Below are 10,838 nucleotides of genomic sequence, written 5' to 3' on the forward strand. Positions count from 1 at the left end.
AAGTCAGTGGACTCTGAATAAAGCAGACGGCCCTCCATCCTGCGGGCGGGCCTCATGCGACCATCTGAAAGCCTCACTAGAGAACGCTGACCTTCCCGGAGAGGGAAGGAAGTCTGCGCGGATAAGCTCTGGCCTCGGCCTGCCAGCCCATCCTGCAGATCTTGTACGTGCACCTTCATAATGGCTGAGCCGGTTCCTGAAAACAAACCTTTCTACGCGCACACAGGCAGCCTGCAGGGGAGATCTCCCCGGAGAGCCCTGGCTGACACAGCGAGCAGCTCTGACCCCGAGCGCCCACGTCCAGCCAGGGGGACGGCCCGCAGAGGTGCGGCCTGGAACAGCCCTGGAGGGGACCGAGGGCGCAGACGGCGGCCAGGACGGAGCAGCGCCTGCGCCCGGGGAGGCGGGGCGGCGGCGGCGGGGCGTCTCGAAGCCTCTCACAGGTGAGGTCCATCGTGGCTAGGGCGAGTTCGCGACCCGCGGGGCGGAGCTCTGCTCACTCTCGCCTTCCCGCCCTCCCGCCGCTCGCCCAATCCCCGCGCTCGACTCTGCAGCCCGGGCCCGCCCCTTCCCGCCGCTCGCCCAATCCCCGCGCTCGACTCTGCGGCCCGGCCCCGCCCCTTCCTGCCGCTCGCCCAGTCCCCGCGCGGGCCCGCGTCCGCCCCGCCCAGCCGTCCCGGCGTCTCTGTCTGGGCCTGAGGCGCGTCCGCGGCCGCGCGGGGAGCAATGGAGGCGCTGCTGAGGCGGGAGCTGGGCTGCGGCTCCGTCAAGGCCACGGGTCATTCGGGGGGCGGGTGCATCAGCCAGGGCCAGAGTTACGACACGGACAGAGGGCGAGTGTTCGTGAAAGTGAATTCCAAGGCGGAGGTCAGGGCCGCCGGGGCGGGCGGCTGCTGGGGTCGGGGTCGTGCTCCGGGTCTGGGCTGGAGTGGGCGTGTGGGCTCTGGGTCTCGGCTGGACTCGGGGTCTGGGCTCGGGTCCACAGGGTCACAGCCTGGGGCCGCGGGGCACAGGTGGCAGGTGGCGACCCTCTCCTCACAGGCTCGGCCACTTGGGCCCCCAGGGTCGGCGGGCCAGGGCTGCAGGGCGCCCGTCCCACGGAGGACCCCCGCGGACCTGCAGCCCACGGGCGGCCTGGCGTCCGCTGCACCGGTTTTCTCCCCCGCGGCAGCGTCTGCGATGGATGCTGTGCGTGGTTTTTCTGCGACTGTCGTGACCACTGTTTTGAGAAAATCCTTTATGTTGGGTGAGCTTTGAACCAGGACAGGCAGAAGCAGCAGCCCGTCTGCGGAGACCAGACCCCTGTCTGAACTGTAAAGATAACGTAGCTACTCCGTTCCGTTTGTTTGGGAACTTCGTCTCAGCGCTGTGGAACGCAGGGTGGGCCTCCCTGCGGAAGCGGTGCGCCTGGTGGTTCGTGTCCCTTCCTTGCCCGGTTGAGCTGGGTCCTTCCAGTGCTCACCTGGAAGGCGCCCCAGTAGGTGCAATTCCGGGCGGTTCCTGCTCAAACAGCACTGAAGGTGCCTAGCCCCGTGCCAAGTAGCACGTATCTCACAGCTTGCCTCTGCTTTTATCCTTTCCTTAGAATTCATTCTTGCAGTTATTTTAATTTTCTTCCCAGAAATGAATCCCACTTTCCCTGATGTGGGATAATCTCACTCTGAAACACTGCTGTACTCTCAAGACAGCCCTCAACTCTGTGCTCTGCAGCGATCGGCTGCATGTCATCGTGTACATTAATTTTATAGCAATTTGTCAGCATTTGTCCTTGACGTTACTCCTACATTGATTTACCCCAGCAGTGCTTACGTAGCAGAGGTGTCCCCCCTCATGCTCCACAGCAGGGCTTCTCTGTTGGTTTGGTTCTTTCCCCCTTTTAAGTGGCATCTATCCTTCTCACATCTTTGTATTTCCACCCCCACCGGCATTTGTAATGATGCAGAATTTGGCGTGGGTTACAGGGGAAGCAAATATTTTCCATTGGCTAAAATCTAACCACTTCGTGATGCTTTTTAAGCATGGTTCTTCCACTGCTGTTTCTTCGAGTTCTTATTTACTTATTTCATCATCAAAGTCCTTTTTCTTTTTGCTGATTTTCCTCATGTAAGTTCCTTCTGGTCCTTTGGTAAATAGTTCCAACAGGCCATTTTCCAGCATGCTTTGGAATGTGCAGTGTGAGGGAGGAAACTGGCCAGATGTTTGCCAGCTGGGTTGGAAATGAGATTCATACGCTTTACCTTCTAGGAGGGAGGACTGTCTTCCAGAGTTTGTGAAGACGACTACCGGGTTGCTCTCGCCTCTGCTGGGGTCCACCTGGCCTCAGTTGTTTTTCCTCTTGATTATTCTCATCTGCTGTTTGCATACATGTGTAACTGGTTTTCTCCCATACTTCTCCCTCGAGTTCTAGATCTTTGTACTACTACACCCCAGCCGATGCTTCCTTTTACCTTGGGCCCCCTCTAGAGGATTAACATTCTTGGCTTTAGTTAGAAACTTAGGGCCACACAGACGCAAATACTTCTGTGAAGAGCCTTGGCCGTGGGCGGGGTTCCCAGTTCCTCCTTCACCTCTCCCTGCGTTTTTCCAGTACTGCCCTTACTTTTCTCTCCACAGCCAGCGCTCTAGTGAAAGTATACCCAGTTGTGTTCCTTTCATTTTCTAAAGACAATGCTTTGAAAATTCTGTTTAGGACACAGTTCTTATCTTCCTTCTTAGTAACTTTCTCTAAGGTAGTGATAATAATACTATTTATAAAGTGTTCAGAATGGACTATGTAAGTGTTAGCTGCTATCTCAGTTAATCATGACAGCAAGCCTATGAAATTGGTACTGTTATTAACCCAGTTTTACAGACGAGGAAACTGAGGCGCAGAGAGTTCAGTAACTTGCCGGGGTCACAGAGTTAGTAACTGTGAGAACAAGGGGAAGAATGTCCGTGGGAGCACTGTTCATCATGGCCCCACACTGGGAGCCGTGTTGGCCATCGGTAGCAGAACGGATGAGTCTATGTTAGAATATCCGCACGGTGGAGCCCTATGCAGCAGGGGGAATGCACACGCATTGTTTACGCACAAGCGTGGCAAATGCGGTGTGGCATGAAGAAGCCAGACGCCAGAAACCGTGTGACTCTGTGTAGAATAATGACAAAGTAAGGGAAATAAATCCCTGGTGGTGAAGGTCAAGGTAGAGGCTACCTGTGGGGAAAAGCGGACAGCGAACGGCGGGGAGAGAAGGTGTTTGGGGATTGTTGTAATACCTGATCTCTTCATTTGGGCCGTGGTTAGTTACACTGTGACAATTTATTGAGTTGGACACTTATGAGTTGTGCACTTTTCTGCATGTACTTCAGTGACATTTCCTTTAAAAAAGAAAAGATATTTTAAAGGTGAAGAGTTACCTAGTGTGGGAAGTTAGGGAAGATTTCTTTGAAAAATTGACACTGATACTAAGTTGAAATATTAAGGCTAGGAAGGAACTGAGTTGGCAAGAGATGGGGGATAGTGTTCCAAGCAGCGGTGGCATGGCTGGTGGAGGCTGTGAGGCTGGAGGAGGAGGGCGCCCTTGGAGGAACTCAAGGAAGGCTGGGAGACAGAGCAAAGGAGTGTCTGTGTGTGTGTGTGTGTGTGTGTAGGGGAGCAGCCTGGGTAGTGATTGTGTGTGTGTGTGTGTGTAGGGGAGCAGTCTGGGTTGTGTGTGTGTGTGTGTAGGGGAGCAGCCTGGGTAGTGTGTGTGTGTGTGTGTGTGTGTGTGTGTGTAAGGGAGCAGTCTGGGTAGTGTGTGTGTGTGTGTGTGTGTGTGTAGGGCAGCAGCCTGGGTAGTGTGTGTGCGTGTGTGTGTGTGTGTGTGTAAGGGAGCAGTCTGGGTAGTGTGTGTGTGTGTGTGTGTGTGTGTAAGGGAGCAATCTGGGTAGTGTGTGCGTGTGTGTGTGTGTAGGGGAGCAGTCTGGGTAGTGCGTGCGTGTGTGTGTGTGTAGGGGAGCAGCCTGGGTAGTGCGTGCGTGTGTGTGTGTGTGTGTGTGTGTGTGTGTAGGGGAGCAGCCTGGGTAGTGCGTGTGTGTGTGTGTGTGTGTAGGGGAGCAGCCTGGGGAGTGCATGTGTGTGCGCGTGCGTGCGTGCGTGTGTGTGTGTGTGTGTGTGTGTGTAGGGGAGCAGCCTGGGTAGTGCATGTGTGTGCGCGTGCGTGCGTGCGTGTGTGTGTGTGTGTGTGTGTGTGTGTGTAGGGCAGCAGCCTGGGGAGTGGCCCCAGATGAGGGTGGGAAAGAGGGCGGGCTATGGTTGTGCAGGAAGCGAGAAGGGTTGCCAGCTTGGGATGTGTCCAGGGTCGGATTTGTCTTCTACAGGCAGCACTGTGGTGTGCTGAGCAGGGAGACCCAGGGGAGGACAGTCGCTGCAGTCCAGGGGACTGGCATGGAGAGGGTGGTCGAGGTGAGGTGGTTTCCAGTGCTGGGCAGGGGGTGGCGTAGAACTTGGTGGTGCATTTAGGTGAAAGTGACCCAGGTTCCTGGCATGCGCAGACAGAGGGCCACTTGCACCTGAGGGGCTGGGAGCGCACGTGTCCTGTCTGCAACAGGGTTGCGGTCGAGGTGTTGGCTGAGGACGCTGAGAGAGGGTGCACAGGCACATTCCGGCTCTGTGCTGGGCACTGCCGGGGCATCAGTCGCCTTCTACTCTCCTCTCCACGGGGAGCCTTTGGATCCACCCACAGCACACAGTTCCATTCCAGCACCAGAAAGCACAAACCCTCTTATTCCTTTACAACGTCAGAACTTAGAGCGTGCTCTGCTGACGAGCACCTTTGAGTAAACTGTCCCTGTGTGTGGAGTCCTCAGTCAGGACGGCCTTGGTTAGAAATTGCAATGCCGGAGGAAGACAGAACCTTCCCAGACGCAACCTGGCTCTCCTTCCACTTCCCCTCCTGTGTTGGTTTTCCGACAGGCCAAAAGAATGTTCGAAGGGGAGATGGCGAGTCTGACTGCCATCCTGAACACAGGCACGGTGAAAGTGCCCAAGCCCATCAAGGTCCTCGACGCGCCGGGAGGTGGGAGCATGCTGGTGATGGAGCATGTGGACATGCGCTATCTGAGCAGGTATTTCTCGGTACTGGCCCCTCTCATTGGCTTTAGTTTTTCACCGGGTGGTTCTTTCATAACCGAACATGGGGCATAATTTTGAAGTGTGATACCAAGAACCCGTGACTGCACACGTCATGGGCTCTGCAAGCCAAAGGCGAGAGGGAGGGGAACCTCAACGTGATGTGCAGGCAGAGGACGCGTGTCTGCTGTTCGCGTGTCGTATGTTTAGTTGCTGACTTCTGCTTTCACAGTTACGCTGCACAGCTTGGAGCCCAGCTGGCAGATTTACACCTCGACAACAAGAAGCTTGGAGAGTCGCTCCTGAAGGAGGCTGGCACAGTGGGTACGGAGCTGTGTGGGCCGTGGGGACGCTGCCTCGAGGGGGGCTTTCTGCCAGTGTGGGCGCAGAGGTGGGGTCGTGCTGCAGCCCTGTGCGGCCAGACCCGCTCCGATGCCAGAGCACAGGAACGTCAGCCCTGAGGCTGCGCGTTTGTTTGCAGCGCAGTGAACCCGCTGAATGTGATTAGCGCAATGTGTGTGTTGTAAATGCATTTGAAAGACAGAGAATCTCTGCCTGGCTTGAAACCCCTTAGTATTATGGTTGCTTTTACCTCTCACTCCCCAGAAGGGAATCTAATCAAAGTTTCTATTGCTTTCTGTTGTCAATGGAAAAGAACCCAAATTCTGGTAGATAATTCAAAGAGGTTTCTTGGGTTATAGGTTGGTTTTATGTATTTTAGAGAGATAGGAATTATATATAAAGTTATAAATCAGTGCATGGAAGGTATATATTAGTCTGACCTGAAAAGCAGGACTCTGAGCAGAGGTTTATATGTCACAGGTAGGTTTAAAAATGTTTTGATTTGTAATTGGTTAAAGAAATGAAGTTTTGTCTAAAGGCTTGGAATATTTTAAGATAAATCTGTTAATCAGAGACAAGCCACTGGACATATACTGAGACTCAAGTGGTCCGCTAAGTAAATTGGTGACCTGCAGGTGTGGTTTAACCTCTGTCTTAGGTAGCCTTGGCCTTGTTAATGATTTTATATCTTATTGTTACAAAGAGTAACTCCAAAAGCGTAACTAGGCCTGTCTGACCTCCCTTCTCCTCATGGCTGCAACTCAGCTTCAGTGTTTGCTTTTTGGGGGGCGCGGGGGATGTGTTCCCCTTGGCCAGGAGGGAATCTATTCAGTTGGCTAGGGGAGCGTAATATTTTATTTTAGTCCACACTATAAAAAGGGAGACCTTGAACCACAGTGTCTTTTCTTCTAAGAACAGTCATACCTGAGGCTCAAAACGACAGCCCTCACGTCTGACCATCTAGAGCTTAGATGGTGTTAGCATCGAGGGAATATTCCAGTATTATACTCCTGGACACTCGGCGATCTGCGTGTAGGCTGAGAGGTAACTGCTAGGCAGACTAGCTGACCTTCAGAAAGCAGAAAGCCAAGAATCTGCCACACAAGGCAGTCCTGTCCCCTCCAGGCTACATGGAGGTCATTTTATTGGGACTTTCTTAGAGCTAAGGGAGCTGCAAAGGATGGAGACCACTTCCAAGCACAACAGTGTGTCTCTTACAAATGGCACTCCATTTTCACGGAAAACCACCCTTTCTGATGGGTTAGGGGCTGGATTTTTTTTTCCTCTCTGTAGAATATCTTCCCCCCCTCTTTTTGACACTGTGTCCACCTCCCCCCACCCTGCCCCAGCATTCTGGTGCCACTTCTGGGAAGCAGTTGGTATCTTTTTTTTTTTTTTTTTTTTTTAACTTGCCACTCTTCCAGGTATTCTGAGGGTTACTTGAGACCAAGGCCCTGTTTGTCTCTGGTGAGGAATGGTATGGTCAGGGCCTGCTGAGGTCAGGCCTCAAGGTGATTCTGATGTCCAAGCGTGGGGGCTGCAGTCTCTTGGAGCAAGGGAGCTAACTAGTTGTTTCCTTTTGCTTGCAAGGGAGAGGAGGCGGGCGCGCGGAACGGCCCTTCGTGGACCAGTTTGGGTTTGACGTGGTGACGTGCTGTGGATACCTTCCCCAGGTGGGTGATTTCACAACCAGGTCAGCCATTTAGACATAGCGGGGGGAAGCACAGCCCCTTCCTTTTCTGTGAGATTTAGTAAAGGTGTTTGCACCCATTTTTCTTTGCTAATTTTTAAGAGGTTGACATGAGGTTTACCCACCTTCCATGCTAGGTAAGCATGGGGAAAGAGAAGGACCAGCAAGGTAGGCTGCTGGATTTCAAGGTAGGTAAAAATTAGAAAATTTAAAAGAGTTTTATTTTAAATATACTAAACTCTCAAAGGTAGCATACTGACGAGGGATTGTAACTTTCAGTTTTATGATTTTATGGTTGGCTCCCCTGGGAATTTCGGCCTGGGGCTTCTGCTTGATGCCCCGCAAGTGTGGCTTGGGCAGGCGACAGTTCTGCTCTTAGGAAAGCAGCCTGGCTCCCTGGGAGGGGTACTGACGAATCTAGAAAAGTTTCAGGGGTTTCCTGGCGTGCATGGGGCAGTAGGCGCTCTTCAGATTTTGCAACGTTGTAGCAGGTTGTCCAGAAACCTGCCTGGGGGCCGTGAGTGGCACTCTCTTGTCCTGCCTGCTCCAGGGGCTGTTCAGCCAGCTCCACCCCTTCTCCTGCCTGTACTCATTGTGTGCACGTGTGTGTGCATGTGTGCACATGTGTGTGTGTGTGTGTGTGAGATACTCTTTTCTGGCATCACTTCCTGCTTGCTCTGTGTGCTACTCTACTCCTGGTGCCTGTCTCGCGTCCCTCCTGGATGGTGCACACGTGTGGCCTGGATGTCCTCTCTCAGGGCTCCACATGATTCTCACATCATCCTCTCTGGAGAGGGTTGTTCGTGGCCGGGCAGGTGGTCAGAAATGGACCATGAGGTCAGGGGAGGTCAGCTGGCTCCGGCCTCTGCGCTCTCATGTGAGTATAAATCAAATGAAATGTCCTAGAATTCTTCCTTCCACAGAGGGGTCCCGGAGCACCCCCTTGCCTCCCAGTGTTCTAGGGCCAGGGTCTGGGTCTCGGTGTGTCCATGAGACTCTGCAGCCCCCGTGACCACCAGCCCTTCCACACACTGTCCCTGCACCCCTTCCACTCTGGGACTCTGGCATTTGAGCCCTGCTTTGGTTCTGGTGTTTCCCTGCCAACTCCGCCTCCTCCTTTGCTGTCGCCTGCGCAGGTGAACGACTGGCAGCAGGACTGGGTCGCGTTCTACGCCCAGCAGCGCATTCAGCCGCAGATGGACATGGTGGAGAAGGGGTCTGGGGACAGGGAGGCCCTTGAGCTTTGGTCTGCTCTGCAGGTGAGCCGGGCCCCCATGCGCCCAGCGCCTACAGCATGTCCCCCTCGGCCCTGGTGTCGGGGAGGCACCATGGCAGGTGCCACCTCCGAGTCTGTTCTGGACGGTGAGTGGAGTCCCACCTGCCGCGCCTGCGCCTGGGTGTCAGCGCCGTGCCGCTGCCAGGTCGTGGAGCAGCACCTGGGGAAACATCTGCGTCCCTGGGCACGCGACGGTCACTTTGCTGAGGCCGACTTTCCTCCTGCAGTTGAAGATCCCTGACCTGTTCCGGGGTCTGGAGATTGTGCCGGCCTTACTCCACGGAGACCTCTGGGGAGGAAACGTCGCGGAAGACTCCTCTGGGCCTGTCATTTTTGATCCGGCCTCGTTCTACGGCCACTCGGAGTATGAGCTGGCGATCGCCGGCATGTTTGGGGGCTTCAGCAGCTCCTTTTACGGCGCCTACCATGGCAAGATCCCCAAGGCTCCGGGGTTCGAGAAGCGGCTGCAGCTGTATCAGCTCTTCCACTACTTGAACCACTGGAACCACTTTGGATCGGGGTATCGCGGGTCCTCCCTGAACGTCATGAGGAATCTCGTCAGATGAGCCGCCTGGCCCTGGAGGGAGGCCTCTCTGCGGAGCGTGCTGGGCCCGAGATCAGGCTCCAAGGTCCGCCCAGCGCCCTCCCATCCCTCCACGGGCTTTTCACGTGGCTGGAGCAGCTTAAGACCAACGCAGTCGCTCATTCCCAAGCCGTGTAAAGTACGTAACACCCCAGAGGAAAGGTTTTGTTGCCCTGAAGTTGTACACTTTGTCAGACCTCGTAGCTAGCTAGAGCTGCACCAGGGAGGGTGTGAACAGGGAGGCTGTGAAGCGTGGGGGGCGTTGAGCCACACACCTGCTCCAGAGGCGGAGCCACCGTGAGTGATCTCACGGGTGGGCAGGGTGTGCCTGGGCACCGTGCTCTGAGGACTCCTTTCCACCCCCTGCCCGCTCTCGTGTGCGGGAATGACTCTGAGCTGTGCCCAGGGACGCTGCCTGCTGGGGGAGGCTTGGGTCTGGATGCGAAACCACCTTACTGGGAGCCTCTGTAAGGACCAGTTCCAAACTTGAGCACGTTCCCTCCTCTTTCTGCATCACCTCTGGCCCCTGCCACAGGCTGAGCAGTCTGTGAACCAGCCCTGGAGGGACTGAGCTGACAGCCTGCGGTGTCCTTGGGAACATTTAGGAGCCTCGATGGCTCGTGTTGGGACCCCATCTCGTGTGCTATTTCTAAAGCTTGCTCCGTTGTCGTTCCTTTGCAACATGCGAAATGAACTCATATTTCCCCTCTCTCAGTATTGCAGTGATGAGAAATACTTCATGAATGGCATTGAGGCTAACATATCCTTTTGCATAAAAATTTGAATAAACTTTGGTTTCAATAATGCACGAGACTGTATTTCCCGCATTTATTGTAATTCATTGTTTATCTTAGTTGTTTGCCGGGAAACTTTAGTTACATATTGTGACAAAAGATAGGTACAACTGTTGTTTCTTTTTTTTTTTTTTATTTCAGCATGTTATGGGGTACAGATGATTAGGTTATGTATGATGCCCTTACCCTCCCTCCCCCCCAACTGTTGTTTCTTAAAAGAGCAATATTTATCTTGTCTTTTTGTTCAAATAAAAGAGAATAGCACGTAGTTTCAAAATAAGAGAAGGCGCAACCTAGGACTGTTTACAATGCTTGACTAGAGGAGCAGTTTAGCTGGCATTTTATTCATCCGTGAGATCTGGAAAACATTAAAGGAGGACGGAAGTAGCTGCAGAATTATGTTTGGGGGAGACGCCCCCGGGTGACCGTGCTGGGTCTGGCTCAGGGCTTGGACAACACTGGTGTTTGAGGGACACCCAGTGGAGTCCCTGAACTGGACTGAAGAGGATGGATTTTTTCTCTCTCGTTTGCTTGCTGACTCTGTGTTCCAGGTCACAGAATTCAGAGGCAGAACTGAGTTCCCGTAGAGCCCTAGTTTTTGTGGGACGGGAGAGAGGACTGTGAGTTGCTGGAGTTTGAAACCTTGTGATTCCCAGACGACCATTTGCCAGGAGTTTGGGTGGTTTACTCTGACCCTGGGGAAGCTGGTAACTGTTTCCAAGGGAAATGATGCCCTGAAACAGCTTCCCGACGAAGGGATGTACGCTGCCTCACTCCCCCGAGACAGTGCTCTACCGAGTAACACAAACTTGGTTTCCGGGATGGTTAGGGTTTTGGTGCTGCCAGACCTGGGGTCTTCCACAGAGATAATTATTCTACAAGCGAAACCATGTGAGAAGCACAGCCCAGGGTCCTTCTCCTCCGTGGTCAGTCACGTAGGAGCAGAGTGGATGGAGCGTGTATTTGCTCAGCCTTAGAGGATCTTAAAGAAGAGTCTCCGTTTCATATTCCTGTATCTCACAAGAGTCTTCGGTGCTAGAACCCGGTAGCCTCGACTAGCAAAT

At 53.8% G+C, this 10,838-nt stretch overlaps 1 protein-coding gene across 2 annotated transcripts; it reads left to right on the plus strand.

Moving 5' to 3' along the window:
* Nucleotides 1–385: 385 nt before the first annotated feature.
* Nucleotides 386–9,767, plus strand: FN3KRP (fructosamine 3 kinase related protein). Of its 2 annotated transcripts, none has more exons than XM_012656440.1 (6): nt 386–443; nt 4,934–5,085; nt 5,322–5,413; nt 7,022–7,104; nt 8,258–8,380; nt 8,625–9,767. In XM_012656440.1, the coding sequence occupies exons 2-6, from the start codon at nt 4,943–4,945 to the stop codon at nt 8,961–8,963; spliced, it is 780 nt and encodes a 259-aa protein (XP_012511894.1). In that variant the 5' UTR covers nt 386–443; nt 4,934–4,942; the 3' UTR covers nt 8,964–9,767. The 2 variants fall into 2 exon arrangements, with proteins under 2 accessions (XP_012511894.1, XP_012511893.1); XM_012656439.1 differs by lacking the exon at nt 386–443 and adding an exon at nt 663–867.
* The last annotated feature ends 1,071 nt before the right edge of the window (nt 9,768–10,838 follow it).

Source organism: Propithecus coquereli, unplaced genomic scaffold, assembly GCF_000956105.1.
Source record: "Propithecus coquereli isolate 6110/MARCELLA unplaced genomic scaffold, Pcoq_1.0 Scaffold501, whole genome shotgun sequence".
NCBI classification, from domain to species: Eukaryota; Metazoa; Chordata; class Mammalia; order Primates; family Indriidae; genus Propithecus; species Propithecus coquereli.

Excerpts from the sequence above, each read along its gene's own strand:
- FN3KRP (XM_012656439.1), top strand. The coding sequence starts at position 727 with ATGGAGGCGCTGCTGAGGCGGGAGCTGGGCTGCGGCTCCGTCAAGGCC. Across the intron at positions 5,086-5,321 it reads GACATGCGCTATCTGAGCAG|TTACGCTGCACAGCTTGGAG; the intron begins GTATTTCTCGGT and ends CTGCTTTCACAG. Across the intron at positions 8,381-8,624 it reads AGCTTTGGTCTGCTCTGCAG|TTGAAGATCCCTGACCTGTT; the intron begins GTGAGCCGGGCC and ends TTCCTCCTGCAG.